We start from the raw sequence: 25,602 nt of genomic DNA, 5'->3' as shown, positions 1-25,602 counted from the left end.
TCTCTACACTCATACACTCTCTACACCATCTCTCTACACTCATACACTCTCTACGCCATCTCTCTACACTCATACACTCTCTACACCATCTCTCTACACTCATACACTCACTACGCCATCTCTCTACACTCATACACTCACTACGTCATCTCTCGACACTCATACACTCTCTACACCATCTCTCTACACACATACACTCACTACACCATCTCTCTACACTCATACACTCTCTACACCATCTCTCTACACTCATACACTACAGCACAGCAGCCATATGAAATAGAATGCCTGCAAAAAAATGCCTGCATAAAAAACCGGAGAGCATGCACTCATTTACACACATCTGTTTTTGTGCCTGCCACTAACAAAGCTGTGTGTGAAACACATATCCTCAAACACGTAGAGAGATGCTGGAATAGGCAGCGGCCTCAGAGCACTGAATATGCAAATGCAATCTCCAACCACTCTCTGTGCCCTACACACATACACAAACATACACATACACAAACAGGTTTGGGAGAGCGATGCTGAATTCCATAGACTCTCCTAGACTTTCCTGTAAGTCGGAAATGATTGGATAGGTTCAAGCAACCCCAGAAAATCAGATGCCAAGGTGAATCACAAGGTGCAACCTAACCGATCCTTTCAGGTCTAGAAGAGAGCCTAGTGGTTAGGTATTATGTATTCAGGGAGAGAGAAAGTTGAAATAATCTTTATTGGGTCTGGGAGCCCACAACACAATAAATACTCATACAAAACCACAGTTACACATCAATTAAAAACACAACTCCAAATCCTCCTCCACGGTAACTAAACACAACAGCCTCTGAATACCCCATATACTCAAAAACAGATCAATATTGTTGACCAGTTTATAATACGCAGACTCAACCCTCAGTCCTGCTGCCAACATTCCCTCCAGCATTCCCACCACATCCACAGACCCCTGTTCTTTCGGGTCTTCCATATCGCTAATTTAGCTGCCCCTAACACTAAATTAAGCAACACAACTACACCCTTTTTTTTTTATTTTACCTCGTTTTCTCCCCAATTTCGTGGTATCCAATTGTTTTAGCTACTATCTTGTCTCATCGCTACAACTCCCGTACGGGCTCGGGAGAGACGAAGGTTGAAAGTCATGCGTCCTCCGATTCACAACCCAACCAAGCAGCACTGCTTCTTAACACAGTGGTCATCCAACCCGGAAACCAGCCGCACCAATGTGTCGGAGGAAACGCCGTGCACCTGGCAACCTTGGTTAGCGTGCACTGCGCCCGGCCCACCACAGGAGTCGCTGGTGCGCGATGAGACAAGGATATCCCTACCGGCCAACCCCTCCCTAACCCGGACGACGCTAGGCCAATTGTGCGTCGCCCCACGGACCTCCCGGTCGCGGACGGTTACGACAGAGCCTGGGCGCAAACCCAGAGTCTCTGGTGGCACAGCTGGCGCTGCAGTACAGCGCCCTTAACCACTGCGCCACACGGGAGGCCTCAACTACACCCTTTTGACTAAACCTGTACTTTAGCCCAAATATAAACAGTTGGGAAGAGAAAACCTCTCCCAGAGCTGAGAAACAAGAAGTGATCAGGTCAATCATCCCGACCAACCTGGGACACTGTAAGAACAGATGTGCCAGAGTTTGCACTCACTCAGTACCAGATACATATTGGTGGCTATAGCTCCATGTATTATCCTCCATTGGAGATCAGCTGTCCTCTTCTCAATAGGCAGTGTGTATGGTGATCGCCAACAGCCTTTTGGGGATGCACCTGGACCAAACACACCCGCCTCGTTGATTTGACCCCTTCCAGGGAAGAGGCATGGGACACTTTTACACATATTCTGTACATGGCCTTCTTTCCAACCTCCTTGAACTCCCCCAGCTCTGGGGTATCGAAGGAAAGCAGCATCCCCACATTGTCCTCGAATGCCCCCACCGCAGCACTAACAATCAGTGCAGGGAACACATAATACAGACCCTCCGTCCACCGATCAGAATTGGAAGTGTCAGTCACATACTGCAGATAAGGTACTGGCAAGGAGTCACAGACCTCAGCGACGACCTTCCTCAGTAAGCGAGATTACCGGATCCCTGCTCTTTCTCCCAGCTCCTCCAACAATCTGCTCCTGCACTGCATCAAATGACCCAGCTTGGTACACCCCACACCTAACAGGCATGAACGTAGGCTGGCTGAACCCAGAGCACAGGACTGGATGGCAGTGTTGTAAAAAAAGGGGCTCTTCAAAAAGCCACATCCCTGGTAGCATGCCGGCCTTACGGAACTTGTCAAGAACTCTCCAAGCCTGCATGACAGACTCATAGAATGGAGTTAGGCCAGACAAATCACACCCCTCCCGCTTTAAGAGAAAAATGTGCTTGTCTAAGCCCAAACAGCCTGCTCTCCTCATCAAAGTATAGGCTGTGTCGACCCAGCTAGAACCGTCACTGTACAACAGTCTCTGGGCTCCTTGAAGCCGGAAAGCCATGATCCTAGAGGAAATGTCCACCAGGCCTTGCCCACCCTCGTGCAGTGGCAGGTACAGGGCCGCAGCTTTAATCCAGTGTTGTCCAGGCCAGAAGAAATTCACAAGGGTCCTCTGAAGCTCTTGTAACAGACCCCCCCGGTGGCAGTAAAATCATTAGTCTGTGGCACAGGGTAGAGGCAGCAAGATTATTAGCTACCAGGACCCTTCCCCTATAAGACAGCTGGGGCAGAACCCATTTCCACCTTGACAGTCTGGCACACACTTTCTCCACTACACCCTCCCAGTTCTTTTTCTGAAAGACATCGGAGCCTAGCAAAATCCCCAATATCTTCATCCCTTCTCTGCCCCACTGAAGCCCCCCTGATAACCGTGGAGCAGACCCCGTCTGAAGCTGACCTGCCCACAGTGATTCACTCTTTTCCCAATTGACTCTAGCTGAGGAGGCCCCCTCATACACCTTTAAAGCATTTGAGAGAACCTTAACATCCTCACCCCCTGTAATAAAAACTGTCATGTCATCTGCATACGCAGACAGTGCTATCGTGGGACCCTTCATTACACCTGGAACAGAGAAACCTGTAAGCTTCGCTCTTAAAAATCAAAGCATTGGTTCAATTGCCAGACTATATAACTGCCCTGAAATTGGGCATCCCTGCCTGATGCCCTTTGGACAGGGATGGGGCAACTCAAACCACCCCCCACATTCACCATAGACGAGGCCCCAGCATACAATAAACTCATCCAAGACTAAAAAAACATCCCCAAACCCAAAGGCTTTCATTGTTTTAAACAAGTACTGGTGGTCCACACGATCAAAAGCCTTCTCCTGATCCAAAGAAAGTAAACCCACATTTACATCAGACAGTTTACACATGTCTAAAACATCTCTTATCAGAAACAAGTTGTCAACAATAGAGTGGTCAGGTACACAGTAAGACTGGTCCTTGTGGACCAACAATCCCAGATACTCTTTCAACCTGTTTGAGAGACATTTAAATACAATTTTATATTTTGCGCACAGCAAAGCAACAGTTCTCCAATTTTTTATGAGAGCCAAATCCCCCCTTTTTGGCAACAGTGAAGGCACTGCACGTTGACAGGATAAAGGAAGAGAACCCTCATGAAAGGATTCACACACCACTTCATAAAAATTCACCCCAACAGACCCCCAAAAGTGCTTAGAAAACTCAGATGGTAAACCATCGATGCCAGGGGTTCGGCCTGTTGAGAGCTGCATAACTGCTGTGGACAGCTCCTGCAGAGTAATGTCAGAGTCCAAAGCAGCTCTCTGCTCAGGTCCCAATTGAGGAAGACCGTGTAACAACTGTTCAGTACACAGAGAGTCCCAATCCTCCGCCTTATAGAGGGCAGAGTAGAAATCCATGGCATGTTGACGCATTTCACTGTCATCCGTGGTCACCTTCCCATCACGGAGACGAAGGCAGACCATCTGTTTACGTTGCAATGTTGACTGTGCTAGGTTTAAAAAAAAGTGCTAGGAGCATCCATATCCTTGAGGGAAGCGAAACGAGACCTAATCAAGGCACCCTTCAATCTTTCATGTAGAAACGACCTGTCTCTTGTCCTGTAAGTTCATGACTAGTCCAGGGTCGTTCTGAGTGAGCAGCTTCAATTCAATAGATTTGATGTCCCTGATAGTCTCTTTTACTTCAATACAAGACAGAGCAGTATACTGTTGACAAAATACTCGTATTTGGGCCTTCCCAACCTCCCACCATTGTCTCAAGGACTCAAAATTCCCTTTTGTAACACTCCATTTTCTCCAAAACAACACAAACCTTTCACAAAACATGACATCATGTAACAATTTAACATTAAAATACCAGTAAGGTGATGACCTTCGTGGACAGGACAAGTGAATATCAACAGTAACAATATGATGATCAGAGAAACCCACAGGAGTAATGGCACACCTTCCAACCCTACTACAGTATTGCTCAGAAACATACAACCTGTCTAACCTTGCTGCACTGACACAACCTTCATTAACTTTTAGCCATGTGTACTGCCTAACTTTCACATTCCGTACTCTCCACACATCCGAAAGCTCAAACTCAGTTAATAAACCAGACAGACAAGTTGCTGACCGCAGGGGAGGTTCTTCAGCGGTGCGATCAACAGTAAAATCCACTGTACAGTTCCAGTTCCAGTCCCCCCATAAGACCATACAGCCCTCTTGGTCACACTGTCTTAAGGTTTCCTTTATTTGATCAAATACAGCAATACGCTCTGTACCCTCATTAGGAGCATAAACATTCAAAAATAATTTTAAAAACATAACATCCACCTTGACCAATAAAACCCGACCCTTAACAATCTCTGTTGTAGATACCACAGTCACCCCTAAACCTGAGGAAAACAAGATTACATGCTGCCCCTCCCACCACATACCCCAGTCAACCTCATTAGCCTCATCACTATGTGTCTCCTGTAGGAAAACTACATTAAGCCTTTTCTGTTTTATTACTTCTAATACCCAAGCCCTCGTATTCCTGTCCCTTCCCCCATTAATATTGAGAGAACCTACCCTTAGTACCTCCGTATAGAAAAGATAAAAGAAAAGCAGAAGAAATCACAGAGAAACCAAGGAGAAAAAAAACACCCTATGAAGCATGATCATCATCATTATTTTAATCTTCTCTTAACCTGACCATGTTTCCCACCACCTTTTGCTGCTGCAACAGCAGTAACACATTTCCTCAAGCGAAACCGCTTCTTTTCACTCAATTGGTCTAACCCCACCGTCTTCTGTAACATCACAGCTGACCTCACAAATGTATCAACATCAAAATAATCTGCCAATTTGACAGATTTCCCAAAAGTTTGATCCAGAAACTCATTTACCTCCTCTAGATCATAAACTGAGTCCTCACCAGCAGATATCATATCAAAAGAGATATCCATATCCTTCTCCTGATCCTCAGCTGAGACCACAGACAACTGACTCCCCTCTACCACACCCCTTTCAACACTCCCCACTTGCACCTCATCATTCTCCTCCACTACCTGGGAGACTAGCCCCACCTGAACCTCATTACTCATAGTGGGCATCTCCTCCACTACCTGGGAGCCTAGCTCCACATGAACCCCAGCACTCGTAGTGGGCATCTCCTCCACTATCTGGGAGTCTAGCTCCACATGAAAACCCTCCTGTACCTCATTACTCGTAGTGGGAATCTCCTCCACTCCCTGGGAGCCTAGCTCCACATGAACCCCAGCACTCGTAGTGGGCATCTCCTCCACTATCTGGGAGCCTAGCTCCACATGAAAACCCTCCTGTACCTCATTACTCGTAGTGGGCATCTCCTCCACTCCCTGGGAGCCTAGCTCCACATGAACCCCCTCATTTACCCCAGCACTCGTACTGGGCACCTGCTCACCAGTCTGAGGAACTGGCTCTTCAGATACATCCTTACCTTCTACAACAATACTTTTCTGTAGCATAACATTTTCCTCTAATACAGGTTGCAACTCCGTGCCCTCAACACGGATAACTTGTTCCTCAGCAACAGGTGCTTTTGGCTGCTCTACCGCTGTCGGTCCACCTCTCCCTACATCAATGGGCCCAGGCGTTACGATGACCACCCGCGCCCCTCCCTCGGCCTTCTCCCTTTTCGGGCAAGCATGTCGCTTATGACCAACATCCCCACACTCAAAACAGCGGTGACTACCCGTACTAGCATAATCCATATACATTCTGTTGTCATACTTGACTTTAAACGATAACTCCAAAGTCTGCTCCGGTGAGTCCAAAAACATAAACACCTGTCGTCAAAACGTGATAACCTGTTTCAACACCGGGTGTTTGCAACCCAACAGGACAATCTTAATTGAACTTGTAAACTTCCCAAACCGCAATAACTGGCGCTCCAATAGCTCATTGGGAATAAACGACTGTACAATGGAAATTGTTACCCCTGTTGATGGAGAAAAAAGCGACGTAACTTGAATAAACATTCCTTTAAGAAGTACGCCATGCTCAACCATACGATCTACAGACACTCTTCTTTAAGAAGTACACCATGCTCAACCATCCGATCAACAAGGGGCTCTTCTTTAAGAAGTACGCCATGCTCAACCATCCGATCAACCAGACACTCTTCTTTAAGAAGTACGCCATGCTCAACCATCCGATCAACAAGGGGCTCTTCTTTAAGAAGTATGCCATGCTCAACCATCCGATCAACAAGGCGCTCTTCTTTAAGAAGTACGCCATGCTCAACCATCCGATCAACAAGACGCTCTTCTTTAAGAAGTACGCCATGCTCAACCATCCGATCAACAAGACGCTCTTCTTTAAGAAGTACGCCATACTCAACCATCCGATCAACAAGGGGCTCTTCTTTAAGAAGTACGCCATGCTCAACCATACGATCAACAAGGCGCTCTTCTTTAAGAAGTACGCCATACTCAACCATCCGATCAACAAGGGGCTCTTCTTTAAGAAGTACACCATGCTCAACCATCTGATCAACAAGACACTCTTCTTTAAGAAGTACACCATGCTCAACCATCCGATCAACAAGGGGCTCTTCTTTAAGAAGTACGCCATGCTCAACCATCCGATCAACAAGGGGCTCTTCTTTAAGAAGTACGCCATACTCAACCATCCGATCAACAAGACGCTCTTCTTTAAGAAGTACGCCATGCTCAACCATCCGATCAACAAGACTCTCTTCTTTAAGAAGTATGCCATGCTCAACCATCCGATCAACCAGACACTCTTCTTTAAGAAATACACCATGCTCAACCATCCGATCAACAAGGGGCTCTTCTTTAAGAAGTACGCCATACTCAACCATCCGATCAACAAGGCGCTCTTCTTTAAGAAGTACGCCATGCTCAACCATCCGATCAACAAGGGGCTCTTCTTTAAGAAGTACGCCATGCTCAACCATCCGATCAACAAGACGCTCTTCTTTAAGAAGTACGCCATGCTCAACCATCCGATCAACAAGGGGCTCTTCTTTAAGAAGTATGCCATGCTCAACCATCCGATCAACAAGGCGCTCTTCTTTAAGAAGTACGCCATACTCAACCATCCGATCAACAAGGGGCTCTTCTTTAAGAAGTACGCCATGCTCAACCATCCGATCAACAAGGGGCTCTTCTTTAAGAAGTACGCCATGCTCAACCATCCGATCAACAAGGGGCTCTTCTTTAAGAAGTACGCCATGCTCAACCATCCGATCAACAAGGGGCTCTTGTTGATAACTCCAAAGTCTGCTCCGGTGAGTCCAAAAACATAAACACCTGTCGTCAAAACGTGATAACCTGTTTCAACACCGGGTGTTTGCAACCCAACAGGACAATCTTAATTGAACTTGTAAACTTCCCAAACCGCAATAACTGGCGCTCCAATAGCTCATTGGGAATAAACGACTGTACAATGGAAATTGTTACCCCTGTTGATGGAGAAAAAAGCGACGTAACTTGAATAAACATTCCTTTAAGAAGTACGCCATGCTCAACCATACGATCTACAGACACTCTTCTTTAAGAAGTACACCATGCTCAACCATCCGATCAACAAGGGGCTCTTCTTTAAGAAGTACGCCATGCTCAACCATCCGATCAACCAGACACTCTTCTTTAAGAAGTACGCCATGCTCAACCATCCGATCAACAAGGGGCTCTTCTTTAAGAAGTATGCCATGCTCAACCATCCGATCAACAAGGCGCTCTTCTTTAAGAAGTACGCCATGCTCAACCATCCGATCAACAAGACGCTCTTCTTTAAGAAGTACGCCATGCTCAACCATCCGATCAACAAGACGCTCTTCTTTAAGAAGTACGCCATACTCAACCATCCGATCAACAAGGGGCTCTTCTTTAAGAAGTACGCCATGCTCAACCATACGATCAACAAGGCGCTCTTCTTTAAGAAGTACGCCATACTCAACCATCCGATCAACAAGGGGCTCTTCTTTAAGAAGTACACCATGCTCAACCATCTGATCAACAAGACACTCTTCTTTAAGAAGTACACCATGCTCAACCATCCGATCAACAAGGGGCTCTTCTTTAAGAAGTACGCCATGCTCAACCATCCGATCAACAAGGGGCTCTTCTTTAAGAAGTACGCCATACTCAACCATCCGATCAACAAGACGCTCTTCTTTAAGAAGTACGCCATGCTCAACCATCCGATCAACAAGACTCTCTTCTTTAAGAAGTATGCCATGCTCAACCATCCGATCAACCAGACACTCTTCTTTAAGAAATACACCATGCTCAACCATCCGATCAACAAGGGGCTCTTCTTTAATAAGTACGCCATACTCAACCATCCGATCAACAAGACGCTCTTCTTTAAGAAGTACGCCATGCTCAACCATCCGATCAACAAGGGGCTCTTCTTTAAGAAGTACGCCATGCTCAACCATCCGATCAACAAGACGCTCTTCTTTAAGAAGTACGCCATGCTCAACCATCCGATCAACAAGGGGCTCTTCTTTAAGAAGTATGCCATGCTCAACCATCCGATCAACAAGGCGCTCTTCTTTAAGAAGTACGCCATACTCAACCATCCGATCAACAAGGGGCTCTTCTTTAAGAAGTACGCCATGCTCAACCATCCGATCAACAAGGGGCTCTTCTTTAAGAAGTACGCCATGCTCAACCATCCGATCAACAAGGGGCTCTTCTTTAAGAAGTACGCCATGCTCAACCATCCGATCAACAAGGGGCTCTTCTTTAAGAAGTACGCCATGCTCAACCATCCGATCAACAAGACTCTCTTCTTTAAGAAGTACGCCATGTTCAACCATCCGATCAACCAGACACTCTTCTTTAAGAAGTACGCCATACTCAACCATCCGATCAACGAGGGGCTCTTCTTTAAGAAGTACGCCATGCTCAACCATCCGATCAACGAGGGGCTCTTCTTTAAGAAGTACGCCATGCTCAACCATACGATCAACGAAGGGCTCTTCTTTAAGAAGTACGCCATGCTCAACCATCCGATCAACAAGGGGCTCTTCTTTAAGAAGTACGCCATACTCAACCATCCAATCAACAAGACGCTCTTCTTTAAGAAGTACGCCATGCTCAACCATCCGATCAACAAGGGGCTCTTCTTTAAGAAGTACGCCATGCTCAACCATCCGATCAACAAGACACTCTTCTTTAAGAAGTACGCCATGCTCAACCATCCGATCAACAAGGGGCTCTTCTTTAAGAAGTACGCCATACTCAACCATCCAATCAACAAGACGCTCTTCTTTAAGAAGTACGCCATGCTCAACCATCCGATCAACAAGGGGCTCTTCTTTAAGAAGTACGCCATGCTCAACCATCCGATCAACAAGACACTCTTCTTTAAGAAGTACGCCATGCTCAACCATCCGATCAACAAGGGGCTCTTCTTTAAGAAGTACGCCATACTCAACCATCCGATCAACAAGACGCTCTTCTTTAAGAAGTACGCCATGCTCAACCATCCGATCAACAAGGGGCTCTTCTTTAAGAAGTACGCCATGCTCAACCATACGATCTACAGACACTCTTCTTTAAGAAATAACACCAACGCTTTATTCATCCGTGACGCATAAGCAACATTTTCATATCCTGCGGCGACCAGAAACTCCTCCACCGTGACAGTAGCTTCAGTAACACACCTAAAGCCGTGCCGAAGTGACAGGGACGGCGTCCCCAAAGTCAGAGTAATTTCGAAACGAAAAACAATATACTTAATTCTACCACAACAAGAAAATAAAAATAATAACCTTAATCATGCATAGAAGAAAAAGGATATCACCAAGAAAAGGAAACTCTACACAAAACTCGCACTTAGCACGAGAGAGAGAGAGAGAGAGAGAGAGAGAGAGAGAGAGAGAGAGAGAGAGAGAGAGAGAGAGAGAGAGAGAGAGAGAGAGAGAGAGAGAGAGAGAGAGAGAGAGAGAGAGAGAGAGAGAGAGAGAGAGAGAGAGAGAGAGAGAGAGAGAGAGAGAGAGAGAGAGAGAGAGAGAGAGAGAGAGAGAGAGAGAGAGAGAGAGAGAGAGAGAGAGAGAGAGAGAGAGAGACAGAGACAGAGACAGAGACAGAGACAGAGACAGAGACAGAGACAGAGACAGAGACAGAGACAGAGACAGAGACAGAGACAGAGACAGAGACAGAGACAGAGACAGAGACAGAGACAGAGACAGAGACGGATTAGAAAAGTCTGCAGCATCCGGCCTCACCCTACTAGAATCCGAAGTCAAATGTCTACTGTTTGCTGATGATCTGGTGCTTCTGTCACCAACCAAGGAGGGCCTACAGCAGCACCTAGATCTTCTGCACCGATTCTGTCAGACCTGGGCCCTGACAGTAAATCTCAGTAAGACCAAAATAATGGTGTTCCAAAAAACGTCCAGTCGCCAGGACCACAAATACAAATTACATCTAGACACTGTTGCCCTAGAGCACACAAAAAACTATACATACCTTGGCCTAAACATCAGCGCCACAGGTAACTTCCACAATGCTGTGAACGATCTGAGAGACATGGCAAGAAGGGCATTCTATGCCATCAAAAGGAACATAAATTTCAATATACCAATTAGGATCTGGCAAAAAAATACTTGAATCAATCATAGAGCCCATTGCCCTTTATGGTTGTGAGGTCTGGGGTCCGCTCACCAACCAAGACTTCACAAAATGGGACAAACACCAAATTGAGAGACTGCATGCAGGATTTTGCAAAAATATCCTCTGTGTACAACGTAGAACACCAAATAATGCATGCAGAGCAGAATTAGGCTGATACCCACTAATTATCAAAATCCAGAAAAGAGCAGTTAAATTCTACAACCACCTAAAAGGAAGCGATTCCCAAACCTTCCATAACAAAGCCATCACCTATAGAGAGATGAACCTGGAGAAGAGTCCCCTAAGCAAGCTGGTCCTAGGGCTCTGTTCACAAACACAAACACACCCCACAGAGCCCCAGGACAACAGCACAATTAGACCCAACCAAATCATGAGAAAACATAAAAAGATAATTACTTGACACATTGGAAAGAATTAACAAAAAAACAGAGCAAACTAGAATGCTATTTGGCCTTAAACAGAGAGTACACAGTGGCAGAATACCTGACCACTGTGACTGACCCAAACTTAAGGAAAGCTTTGACTATGTACAGACTCAGTGAGCATAGCCTTGCTATTGAGAAAGGCCGCCATAGGCAGACATGAATACAGGCTATATGCACACTGCCCACAAAATGAGGGGGAAACTGAGCTGCACTTCCTAACCTCCTGCCCAATGTATGACCATATTAGAGACATATTTCCCTCAGATTACACAGATCCACAAAGAATTCGAAAACAAATCCAATTTTGATAAACTTCCATATCTAATGGGTGAAATTCCACAGTGTGCCATCACAGCAGCAAGATTTGTGACCTGTTGCCACAAGAAAAGGGCAACCAATGAAGAACAAACACCATTGTAAATACAACCCATATTTATGTTTATTTATTTTCCCTTGTGTACTTTAACCATTTGTACATTGTTACAACACTGTATATATAATATATATAACATTTGTAATGTCTTTATTGTTTTGAAACTTCCTAATGTGTAATGTTTACTGTTCATTTGTATTATATATGGGTGGTTGTTGACCCCCGAGAGCGCGTCATTCGGCATGTATATCTAACCCTCCATCTCTCCGACTCCTTCCAGAGGTTTCAGCGGTTGTGTTGTGGCTAATAATTTGGCTTTCTGAGATTCTTGTCCAGACCTTTTTCCCCAGCAGGGCACTGTGCTCTAACTTCTCATAGACATATCTCCAGCTCTACTGTACATACTAGACCACTGGAGCCTGGAGCCTGGCAGGAGACAGTATTGAGTTAGGGTTGGTGAGGGGAGTCTGTGGGTGGGAAAAAGATAGAGGGGAGAGGCGGAGGGAGGGAGAGAGCGAGAGATTGGAAGGCCGACATTGATAGGGTGCTGAGAGAAGAGGAGAGGTGAGGTAAATTGAGATGCTGAATGGGCTGTGGAAGCCTCAGTGTATCAATGAGACACCTGAATTCTCTGATCTCATTCACACTGATAGCCATCTTTTCCCCTTCCTTTCACGCTGTGTGTCTCCTCCGCTCAGGTTGTTGACTGACACACACACACACACACACATTTGTGCCCACACACACACACACACACACACTTTTTTGACGAATGCACAAATGTGTGTGTGGGCATGGTGTGTGTGAGCTTGTAAGACAGCAGCTGTGAAGGACTACCGCTCCTGTCTAAAAAAAGGCCAGACTAATGAGGACACCTGAGGTCAGTGGTTCTGTCTCTGAGCCACCTGCCCAGCATACCATAGAGCCTAGCAGAGGAGGGGGAGGTGGGCTGAATGGAGCCACTCTGTCATCCAATATAACATCCTCATTTAAAACGCGCTAGACATGATCCTCACCTCAGACAGCCAAGGATATGCTAACAATGTACCGTACAAAGTTCAATTCTATCCAGAGATTGTAAAATACCACAATAAAATGCCACAATATCTAGCATCATTTGTAAAGGTGTACAAATTCCATACCCATGGTCATGGTTAGGGCTGTTGCGGTGATCATATTACCTACCGCCACACCGGCAGTCAAAGTCAATTGTAATGAGAGAGAGAGAAGAGCAATGCAATTAAGGACACAAGCCCATCGAAAGTGGAGAGAAAGACGATCAGATTAGAATTATCTTTCTCTCTCTCTGTCTCTCTCTCTCTGAATTGTAATGCATGCTGCCAAAGCTCAGCACTAATGCTTGTGGTAAACATTAAACAAGATACAGTACATTAACTCTAAATGATGACAGAAACATGATGGCAAACGGCATCAAGCAACATGACTTCTGATAAGTATTGTTACACATTCATTTTTCAAGGTGCTTTGGGTGTCAATGTTATTCAAATAGGCTAAGGTGTATGTAAACTTCCGACTTCAACTGTATGGGAACTCCTTCAAGACTGCTGGAAAAGCATTCCTGGTGATGCTGGTTGATAGAATGCCAAGAGTGTGCAAAACTGTCATCAAGGCAAAAGGTGGCTACTTTAAAGAATGGAAAATCGAAAATATGTTTTGATTTGTTTATCACTTTTTTGGTTACTACATGATCCCATATGTGTTATTTCATAGTTTTGATGTCTTCACTATTATTCAACAATGTAGAAAATAGTAAAAATACCGAAAAACCCTTGAATGAGTAGGTGTCCAAACTTTTGACTGGTACTGTATGTATTTACAAAGATTGGAAATGTTGCAAACAATTACATTTATGGAAGACACAATCTATCTGCAATAAATAAGCTGGTCTACCCCCTAAAAAAAATACAATAATAATAATTCCACATGACTGTTGAGTTATCTCCTCTTATGCACTGCATTTGTAGTACCCAACTCACTAACTTGACCATCAGGTCTAATGACCTGGTACTCAGGGCTCTAACGACCATCAGGTCCTAATGACCTGGTACTCAGGGCTCTAACGACCATCAGGTCCTAATGACCTGGTACTCAGGGCTCTAACGACCATCAGGTCCTAATGACCTGGTACTCAGGGCTCTAACGACCATCAGGTCCTAGTGACCTGGTACTCAGGGCTCTAACGACCATCAGGTCCTAGTGACCTGGTACTCGGGGCTCTAACGACCATCAGGTCCTAGTGACCTGGTACTCAGGGCTCTATTGTCCCTCTAACCTCTCTGACAGCAATGCAAATGCAATCAAAAATCAAATCCAACATTAATCACCAAAACAGTCTCATGCTTTTAAAACTCTCCTCACTGTGATGATCAATTTGAAGAAAGAAGTTCAACATCAGGTTGAAACTGAGTAGACAACATGCTCATTGTGGATGGTGTTTCAAAGCCTAACACATCAAAATGGACTTTCTAAGGTGTTGATTCATTCAAAAGGCCCATACTATTAGAGCTTGTGAATACCATAGGCCTATATATGAGCCCAAGCCCGAACAAAAAAACAGAATTAAATTAACAATGGTGCCGTTATACAATACATAGCCAATACTCCAAAATGCACCAAATTCTAGTAATCGTCTTTGAGTTTGGACTGTAGTATTATGCATACTGAATGTTCTGGTGCTACGCTCCAAAATGTATATCCTTTAATCTGGGAGAGAACGTATAGGCCTAGGCGATGCTATTGGTTAATTGATTGTGCAGGTCGGCTTCCAGAGTTAGCCTACAATTATAGTGAATTTTATTTGATTTTGAATAGCCTAGTAATAGGGCATTCTTTATATTTTCATAATGAATAGGCTGACACATTACCTTTAGCTAGAGAATATCTCACCACGGTGCGTCTCCATCTCCTCCTCTTTCTCCTTCATTCCTTCTATATGCAATCCTGTGTGGAAGCAGAGTTTTGATGGTTGCCACTAAAACGAGGAGGAAAATATGAAAATATGATGAGAGAACAGCGCGTGCAGCCTGAGGCAAAGAACAAAGCTCAAGTTCTTTTTGCAACTTTCTCAAATCATCAATAGCCTGTCGTCGCATCATGCAGCCCATATTTGTTTTGATTTAAGACATTCTTAAGGTTTGTATCATTCACAAATAAAGTTGCCAAATAACTCTAAATCTAGCATATAAATCTACTGTAGCAAATTATCATTTTTACGCTCAACATAGCCACTTCATATGCCCACTCTCTCCTGGATGAGCAAAATATCCTTTCTATTTTATTCAGCTAAGTTCAATTATGTTCTTCATACTATAAAATCATATAATATAAAATAATGACATACTACTTATAAGCATATCTTGTCTGCTAAATGAACTAGCCCACAGCCTATGGCATGGCTACAGTCTATGTCATGGGCACACAGCAAGATAACGTACAGTAGGCCAACTCATATTCTGTTCTTCTGAAATACATTTTCTTCATATCATGTTTCTTTAGACAACTAAAATAATAATGGATTTATTGTGATGGTGTAGATGAATGGTATTTATTAGACTTATGTTCCAAAGGCATCAGAGGCTTGTACGCAGCTTGTATGTGTAGATGCCTGTAGACGCTAAACACATTTATGTTAATTAACTGTCAATTATCGCGAGCCCTAGGCCCAGCCTGAGCCATGGTGTCCGCAGGTGACAGACAGACGGACGTTTAAAGAGACAGATATACATTTAAACAGACAGACATTTAAGCAGACAGACATTTAAACAGACAGACATTTAAACAGCTTTTATCACCTCCCTCAGTGTGATAAGGAAGAGATATGGAGCAGCATCACTCACTGCGCTGGACCGCCAGACAGCAGAAGCAGATTGAACATGTATCTAAACCAGCCAGGAGGAGGAATATGGAACTAGCTAGCAGTCTGTGGTTAGCGTTAGCTAATGTTAGTGTTACCTCAAGGCCTCTCTGGGGATGGAGATACCTGTCTGTAACACCTGCCAGGACACAGTGTGTCTACACACAGTCACACACAACTGGAGGCTTCATAATACACACTACATGACCAAAAGTATGTGAACACCTGCTCATCGAATATCTCATTCCAAAATCATGGGCATTAAAATGGAGTTGGTCTCCTCTTTGTTGCTATAACAGCCTCCACTATTATGGGAGTGCTTTCCAATGGATGTTGGAACATTGTTGCAGGGACTTGCTTCCATTCAACCACAAGAGCATTAGTGAGGTCGGGCACTGATGTTGGGCGATTAGGCCTGACTCGCAGTCGGCATTCCAATTCATCCCAAAGGTGTTTGAGGGGGTTGAGGTCAGGGCTCTGTGCAGGCCAGTCAAGTTTTTCCACACAGATCTCGACAAACCATGTCTTTATGAACCTCGCTTTATGCACGGGGGAATTGTCATGCTGAAACAGGAAAGGGTCTTCCCCAAACTGTTGCCACAATGTTGGAAGCACAAAATCGTCTAGATTCTAGAATGTCATTGTATGTTCTAGCAATAAGATTTCCCTTCACTGGAACCAAGGGGCCTAGCTACCATCAATCGCTACCATGAAAAAAAGCCCAAATCATTATCCCTCCTCCACCAAACTTTACAGTTGGAGGTATGCATTGGGGCAGGTAGCATTCGCCAAACCCAGATTAGTCCGTCGGACTGCCAGATGGTGCCATCACTCCAGAGAACAGGTGATCTTAGGCTTGTGTGGGGTTGCTCGGCCGTGGAAACCCATTTCATGAAGCCCCCTGATGAACAGTTCTTGTGCTGATGTTGCTCCCAGAGGCAGTTTGGAACTCGGTAGTGAGTGTTGCAACCGAGGACCAATGTTTTTTACTCTCCTAGACGTTTCCACTTCACAATAACAGCACTTACAGTTGACCGGGGCAGCGCCAAAAGGACAGAAATTTGACGAGCTGACTTGTTGAAAGTCACTGAGCTCTTCAGTAAGGTCATTCCACTGCCAATGTTTATCTCTGGAGATTGCATGGCTCTGTGCTCAGGTGTGACTGAAATAACCGAATCCACTAATCATACTTTTGTATATAGAGTGTAATTCATGTACAGTACATACTTTAATACACACATTGAATTAACTATTCATTCAATGTACATACATGAAAACACAAATGAATATTTCATTCTGTTAAAACTTCTTCGGGATCGGTGTCCCTTCCACGGGACGGTTGACCTAATGCGATTAGCATGAGGTTGTAAGTATTCTGTTAATTAGTTACATAAGGTTTGGCCAGTTGAACCCTGGCCAGTATGTGTGTGGGAGAGTGGGTGTAGTGTGTGGGTGGAATAGAGCAGTAGCAGAGTGTATAGTGAGTGGGTGGTTCCAGTGGGCAGATGTCCCAGTGGGTGGTCTGGACAGCTGGTGGTGAGAGGAGGACAACTAACTTCTGATAAGAGGAAGTGAAGGCAAAGTGCTGTTGGGAGTACGGCACAGCACATTCATTGTAATAAGAAGGAAAACACGGGCCACTGAATAAACATGTCATTTTGTGTGTGTCTGACTGCGTGTCTGTCTGTGAGTCTGTGGGTCTGACTCTAGCCCTGTTTATACATGGTGCTAACATGGGTCCATCCTGATCTTGTCTACATACTGATTGTGCCCACATGTCCAGAAATGTGTCTACACATGGTATTATAATGTGTCTGTTATCCGTCTGCATTGTCACAAGAGTTCCTGGTCCCTTCATTTTATTCAAATTATTTCACAGCTATTCCTTCAAAATAACATTTATTTATTGTAAGACACATATTGATGTAGTCAGTCAATGCCACCTCTCAATGATTTTAGAGGGAGGAATAATGATGATTTAAATGGTTTCTTTGTACAGATTGGTCTACACCAGTAAGATATCCAGACACGATGTGTGTCTGACCAGGTATAAACGGGGCTTCTGTATCTATCTGTCTGTCTGTCTGTGCGTCTAACAGCATGTGTGTGTTTGACTGACAGGTCCAGAACATCACCCAGTCCATGGAGTTGCTGGACCTGCGGACCAACAGGGACCTTCAGTATGTGAGGAACACAGAGAGCCTGATGAAGGCTGTAGACATCAAGCTGAAGACTGCCTCAGACAACCCCCGAAGCCTCAACCCCAAGAGCTTACAGGTAGCGCACATGACATGCGTGCATGTGTCCATTCATCTGTACTGAAGATCAATCACACAGGTTTCTACGTTAAGCATATTTCTAAACTGTGTATGTGAACTTTCTGATAAGAACGTTCTATGGGAACACCCTGGACTCTAGCACAGGCTTTATAACGTATACTTACAGCTTCCTCTACATCACAACACATAATGACACACTAACACTCACATAGCTTATCTTCATCTGCTATTTCAGTGTAATTGAGTCATGTACAGGAGGCAACTTGAGCACAATCTCTCCTGCATTATTAAAACCCCACTACCAAGCGCAAGTGTCTCTCTCTCTCTCTCTCTCTCTCTCTCTCTGTCTCTCTCTCTCTCTCTCTCTCTCTCTCTCTCTCTCTCTCTCTCTCTCTCTCTCTCTCTCTCTCTCTCTCTCTCTCTCTCTCTCTCTCTCTCTCTCTCTCTCTCTCTCTCTCTCTCTCTCTCTCTCTCTCTCTCTCTCTGTTAACAGCCATATATATTCACATTTATCTATTCCTTATCTTCCTACAAGCGGAATCTCAGGCTCCATTATCAGACAGCGTTTCTGTCTTGCTGTCAGCTGGTCCTTTTCACGTGTTTCTTACACCCTGCGGATATTAGATGGACCATAAAAGGTTTTGATTAAAAGATGCTTTGATAAATTCTTAATGCGTAAACTTGATTTACTGCTGGGACTCTGCACGGCAACAGGGATGGGCCTGGGGAGTGGCCCTGTGGTGTTTCTCTCTCAACTCGTTTTATTATTAAAGTCACTGCAATGTTTACGAACCCCCCCATTAATCAATATATCTTAATATCACTAGCATATGCCAAGTCATGCAAATTCAAATAGCTTTCCAAATGTGAATAAATACTCATTCACAATCCAATGGGTGCAGAACAAACTGCGTAAGTCTAAAAGCTGCATTTGACTTTCTGTGAGACGGCCTGATGAATGTGTGGAGCTCAACGTCGCCGTTGGCAGGGCACGGGAGATTAACGAGAGGGAATTTTTGCGGGGCGAACGGGGGAAAATGAGATTTATAATGTGGCGCTGTGGGGCTGAGAGCTGCTCCATCACCAGATTTACGATAAACCTTAACAAGGAGAAAACAGCCCCCCCTGTGGCAGACTAGGTTTATTGACGTGCCTGCTGCTCCTAATAGCCTCACAGCACAGGACTGCACTGATGTACCTTAGCAGGCTACCTCAGGCTACCTCTCCTCTCCTGCTGCCCCTTCATCGATACACCACTGGCCTATGAGAAATCAGCCCCACCACCTCCCTGACAGCAGATCAGTCATAGATGTGGAGCTGAGGCTAGGATAGGATAGATGATGTAGGTCCCCGGATGAGGAAGAATGCATTGGAGAATGAAACAATGGAGTCCAGGATAAACAGTGTGCATGAAAACACATTTGGGGATTTGTCATGAGAACGGCAATTAGCTCTGACATTGGAATGCAGTCAGTTACCATCACACACACAAATATGCCCTTCTGTTTGCTATGTGTGTGGCTTCTCTCTCACTCCTCTTTCTGAATCTAATCTTCCTCTTTCTCACCCCTCTCTCCCTCTCTCCATCCGACCCGCAGGAGTTGAAGGACAAGGTGACCCAGCTGCTCCCCCTACTGCCGGTGTTGGAGCAGTACAAGACGGACGCCCGTCAGATCAGCCGGGTGAGGGAGGAGGTGAGGAACCTGTCGCTGGTGCTCATGGCCATCCAGGAGGAGATGGGAGCCTACGACTACGAGGAGCTGAGACACAGAGTCCTGCTGCTGGAGACCAGGCTCCACTCCTGCATGCAGAAACTGGGTGAGGAGAGCGGAGGGGGGGCGGGTGTATCTGTGGAGATCCATAAATATCCATAAAGGTAAAGATCCAGGATGACATTATACTGACAGAAAGATGCTGTCATCCCAACAGCATTGAATGTCTCCTGGCTTGTCATGGACTACTCTACTATGACTGGTTAGAGGTAGTCTTTGTGTACATAATATAATACTGTGAGGGCTATTCACATTGACGAGGCAATGTAAGGAAAACCTAATACAGATCATTTGGAATATGTTCAGACTAAACGTATTGGTTCACAACCTGCGATGCTGTTGGATTTAGAATAACGGACTTACTGTTTTTCTCTATGAAGAGTCAAGCAGTGCTCTCTGAAAACACTATTATAAACACCAGAGTTCATAGGTTGCCACCTTTCCACCAGAGTACTTTTACGATCAATTTAATCCAACACATTGATGACACACTATCACCAAGAGCAAGGTGACATGTAGCTACAGTAGCTGAGACGCAGGCGATTAATGGTCAACATTCTAGTGATGTTCATGTTCAGTACTAGAATTAAGCTGGATAAATGATCCAGTAATGGCCTAGAGACGCCCAGATAAATGATCATTCTCATGTAATATGTGGAGCCAAACTGATGATTTAACAGAAAAGGGGATTGCAGCTGAAATGTTGCCTTTAGCTGTACACGATGTGTGTGTGTGTGTGTGTGTGTGTGTGTGTGTGTGTGTCGCAGGCTGTGGGAAGTTGACTGGCGTCAGTAACCCCATCACCATCCGTGCGTCAGGGTCAAGATTCGGCTCCTGGATGACTGACACCATGATCCCTAGTTCAGACAACCGGGTAAGTTTTCCTCATGAACACCATGCACGAACACACATTGGTTTTATTACCCTTGTGGGGACCAAATCATTGATTCCCATTCAAAATCCTATTTACTCTAACTCCTAAACCTAACCCCAACCCTTAACCGAAACTTAACCCTTACCTTAACCCCTAACCCAAACCCTAAACCTAACCCCAACCCTTAACCGAAACTTAACCCTTACCTTAACCCCTAACCCAAACCCTAAAACTAAACCTAACCCCAACCCTTAACCGAAACTTAACCCTTACCTTAACCCCTAACCCAAACCCTAAAACTAAACCTAACCCTTAACCGAAACTTAACCCTTACCTTAACCCCTAACCCAAACCCTAAAACTAAACCCAACCCTAACCCTTAACCGAAACTTAACCCTTACCTTAACCCAAAACCTAAACCTAACCCTAACCCTAATTATAACCCTAATTGTAACCCTAAACCTAATCCTTAAGCCTAAAAAAGCCCTTTTCCTTGTGGGGACCGGCAAAATGTCCCCACTCAGAATTGTCCTTGTTTTACTATCCTTGTGAGGTCTTCTGGTAAACAGAAGGATAGTAAAAACCAAACCACACACACACACACACTGACCCTTGACCCTCAAAACAGAGTTTATCACATGGCTTAGACTACAGCTCCACAGGACCCTCACAGGGGGGTTGTATGATGTAATGCTACTTTGGTGACAGACTATTTTGCCTACAGTCTGTCAGACTCCTGAGTCACTGATGGATGTCAGCCCTCCCTCCCTCCCTCCCTCTCTCCCTCTCTCCCTCTCTCCCTCCTGTCCCATCCCGTCACAGCCACAGTACGCCTGCTGATTAATCATTCTGTCATGGGGGAAGAAATGAACGAGTTGTTTAAGCAGAAGTTTCTCCAATCACCTGGGTAATTACCAGCAGTGTGACTGCCAGCAGAGCAGCAGAGCAGCAGAGACTGAGACAAGGATGTGAGCTTGGACACAGATGATATAGTAATGGTTTTTCCTAATTGGAGATGACATGTGGTCGCACGTTAACAAGACCCTCTGGTGTAGAGAGGAGAGGAGAGGAGAGGAGAGGGGGTAGTAGTAGAGGAGAGGAGAGGAGAGGAGAGGAGAGGAGAGGAGGTACAGGGGGAGAGGAGAGGGGAGGACAGGGGGTAGTAGAAGAGAAGAGGAGAGGAGAGGAGATGAGGTACAGGGGGAGAGGAGAGGAGGTACAGGGGGAGAGGAGAGGAGAGGAGCAGAGCAGAGCGGAGGTACAGGGGGAGAGGAGGGGGAGGACAGGGGGTAGTAGAAGAGAAGAGGAGAGGAGGGGGGTGGTAGAAGGGAAGAGGAGAGGGGAGGAGAGGATGTGTGAATGGGGAGAGGAATGGAGGATAGAAGAAATGAGGGAAGATAGGGATGAGGGGAGGAGAGGAGAGGAGAGGATAGACGTTTCGTTCAGTGGGGGGGAAATTAAGATGGCCTTTCTCATCTTAACACTGTCATCATGTTCCAGACTAAATAAATAGAATTTTGTGTTGTGTCGTACGCCATCGTCTCCCCCATGCAGAATACTGTGTTTAATGATCACGTTGCTCACTGACATCACGTTAGAATTCATATCAGTCACTGATTCTATAGCCTATATACATCCAAGGAGTATCACATTAACGCCCATATCCATCACTGTGATCACATTTGGGAGCCGAAATGTCATTGGCTCATGAGAGTGAAATGTCATTTGCTCCATACTGCCTCCCAAATGCTACATGACAAAAAACCTCTCTCTCAGACATGCCTGTCTGCCTGTGCGTGTCCCAACTAGGGCTCAAGGAAAGCGCCTCCATGCTCTAGGGACTCGTTTAACAGTGAAAACGGGAAATAATACTTAATGCTCCATAATCTTCCCTCCTCCATAATTCAGCTGCTATTCCAGCACCACCCCGGCTCCTGTCCTCCCTCCCTCCCTCCGGGGATCAGCCTGAAAACTAGTGGATAGGACCTAAATCCTTGCCTGACACATTAAGAGCAAAAAGTACATATGTGAGCTGACTTTGGTTTAATTGAATCAATTAATAGTGGAGAGGCCAGGGGATGAGTGGAGATTGGGTCATGGAGGGGGCTGCTCTGTCAATGTCCTGATCCAGTCATTCTCTTAGAGAGAGAAAAGACAGAAAGAGACGTTAACAGGATTGATTTTCTGTAAGTGTGGAGTGGAAAAGGGCAGAGAGCAGAGAGCAGTGTGGCTGGCTGGGCTGACTGCAGAGCAGAGAATACAAACAACTTCTTCACTCCCACACACACACACACAGTCTTGTACAGCTAACCTTGTGGGAACACACAATTCAGTCCCATTCAAAATCCTGTTTTCCCTAACCCCGACCGTACTCTTACCCTTCCCTAAACATAACCTTAATCCTAACCTTAACCCTAATCCAAAAACCTAACCTTAACCCTAACCCTAAACCTAATCCTAGCTCCTTAACCCTAAAACTAACCCTAGCTCCTAACCCTAACCCTAAAACTAACTCTAGCTCCTAACCCTAACCTTTAATGTAATTCTAAGCCTAATACTAATTCTAACCTTAACCCTAAACCTCCTAGAAATAACATTTGACCTTGTGGGGACAAAAAAAATGTCCCTAGTTGATCAAATTTTTGTTTGTTTATATTCTTGTGGGGAATACTGAATAGTTAAACATGTTCACACACACACACACACACACACACACACACACACACACACACACACACAGGAGATCGATAGCACTGTACGCACTGCACGTACATCACACAAACACACGTACAAGTACATGTACACACATGCACACACCTACACGCTTGTATGAACACACACACACTTAGCTCAGGGCACCGCCGTAGGCAGGTTATGCAGGAAGAAAGACCACACTGACACTCCACGCCTGAAGATCAGACACCTCTGATGTAATGGAGTACGACATTATCACTATGTTTACTTTTTCTCTCTCTCTCTCTCTCTCACTCTCTCACTCTCTCACTCTCTCACTCTCTCACTCTCTCACTCTCTCACTCTCTCACTCTCTCACACTCACTCTCACACTCACTCTCACACTCACTCTCACACTCACTCTCACACTCACTCTCACACTCACTCTCACACTCACTCTCACACTCACTCTCACACTCACTCTCACACTCACTCTCACACTCACTCTCGCACTCACTCTCGCACTCTCTCGCACTCTCTCGCACTCTCTCTCTCTCTCTCTCTCTCTCTCTCTCTCTCTCTCTCTAGGTGTGGTCCATGGACGGCTACTTTAAAGGTCGTCGTGTCCTGGAGTACCGCACCCTAAACGACTTCATGAAAGGCCAGAACTTCGTTCAGCACCTGCTGCCCCACCCCTGGGCGGGGACCGGCCACGTGGTCTACAACGGCTCCCTGTACTACAACAAGTACCAGAGCAACATCATCATCAAGTACCACTTCAGGTCCCGCAGTGTTCTGGTGCAGCGCAGTCTCAGTGGGGCCGGCTACAACAACACCTTCCCCTACTCCTGGGGGGGTTCTTCAGACATCGACCTGATGGCAGACGAGAACGGCCTGTGGGCCGTCTACACCACCATCCCCAACGCCGGCAACATCGTCATCAGCCGCCTGGAGCCGCAGAGCCTGGAGGTGCTGCAGACGTGGGACACAGGGTTCCCCAAGCGCAGCGCCGGAGAGTCTTTCATGATCTGTAGCACGCTGTACGTCACCAACTCCCACCTGGCCGGGGCTAAGATCTACTTCGCCTACTACACCAACTCCTCTAGCTACGAGTACACAGACATCCCCTTCCATAACCAGTACTCCCACATCTCCATGATGGACTATAACCCCAGGGAGAGGGTGCTGTACACCTGGAACAACGGACACCAGGTGCTCTACAACGTCACTCTGTTCCAGGTCATTAAGACCGCTGGGGACTAGAGACACCAGGGGTGGCTGGTGTCATTTTACATCGGAGGACGGGCCTATTGTAATGTTTCGGAATGGAATGAATGGAACGATATCAAACAAACATTCCATTGATTCCATTCCAGTCATTGCTATGAGCCGTCCTCCGTTCACAAGCCTCCAGAGACACCCCGAGCTAGCCTGGTCTCGGGTCTGTTGTGCTGTCTTGACAACTCCTAGTGTGACATTGACCATATGTGTTGGAAAGATAGCACAGATCTGGGACCAGGCTAACACAGAGGCAGAGTCAGACCGAACACACAACAAAACTATAATGCTGTTATGGAGAGGGGGGAGGAGGGATGGGCAGGCAGACAGACGGACGGAAGGAGGCTTGGACTTTTTTAAAGCATTTCAATCTTCTTCATAGACTGCTGTTATTCATTCAGAAAAAATTCACTCCGACAGCAAGGTCAGTAAATATATAGACTGGGCGAGACTTTCTGATTTCCTTTTCTGTGATGAGTAAGCATGGTTCTTTTTATTTGTGATGAGAAATAAATATCAACCTTTACCATTTAAAACGTTGTCCTTTATTGTGGCTCCTGCCTCTTGGGTAGAGTATGTCCACCAGTACTCTCTTTGTTGTGGCTCCTGCCTCTTGGGTAGAGTATGTCCACCAGTACTCTCTTTGAGAGCTGAAATAGCTCATTTTTAAAATTGATTTTCATTATGAAAGCTCCATTTCCTTCAATAATCATCCTAACGGGACAGAAGAAACAACACTCAAAATACCATGTCCATCTTGAGCTCTCACTACCTGAAGATCTCAAAGTTTGAATACAGCCACAATGTTGTTGTTTCCAAGGTGATCTGCCCGTGAAAGAACAAGAGTGATCATAAACAGTATGGATGAAAAGGAAAGAGGTGTGAAGGGATTGGAGAGTGTGAGGGCGAGAGAGAGATGTGAAAATTGTAAAGATAAATGTGACAACATTA

The 25,602-nt window shown here is 45.4% G+C and overlaps 1 protein-coding gene across 2 annotated transcripts in view; it reads left to right on the top strand.

Annotated features, from left to right (window-relative positions):
• olfm2a (olfactomedin 2a) overlaps window positions 1–25,187 on the top strand; it is a 98,192-nt gene extending 73,005 nt beyond the window's left edge. For both annotated transcript variants that reach the window (XM_021625227.2, XM_036938395.1), the window contains exons 3-6: window positions 17,897–18,052; window positions 19,653–19,872; window positions 20,594–20,700; window positions 23,962–25,187. In XM_021625227.2, the coding sequence (XP_021480902.1) occupies window positions 17,897–18,052; window positions 19,653–19,872; window positions 20,594–20,700; window positions 23,962–24,636 (1,158 nt within the window). In that variant the 3' untranslated portion in view covers window positions 24,637–25,187. The remainder of the gene's footprint in view (window positions 1–17,896; window positions 18,053–19,652; window positions 19,873–20,593; window positions 20,701–23,961) is intronic.
• The last annotated feature ends 415 nt before the right edge of the window (window positions 25,188–25,602 follow it).

This window comes from Oncorhynchus mykiss, chromosome 12 (assembly GCF_013265735.2).
Source record: "Oncorhynchus mykiss isolate Arlee chromosome 12, USDA_OmykA_1.1, whole genome shotgun sequence".
In the NCBI taxonomy this organism is placed as follows: domain Eukaryota; kingdom Metazoa; phylum Chordata; class Actinopteri; order Salmoniformes; family Salmonidae; genus Oncorhynchus; species Oncorhynchus mykiss.
The sequence above is the reverse complement of the archived record's forward strand: the minus strand, read 5'-3'. Positions and strand labels throughout refer to the sequence as shown.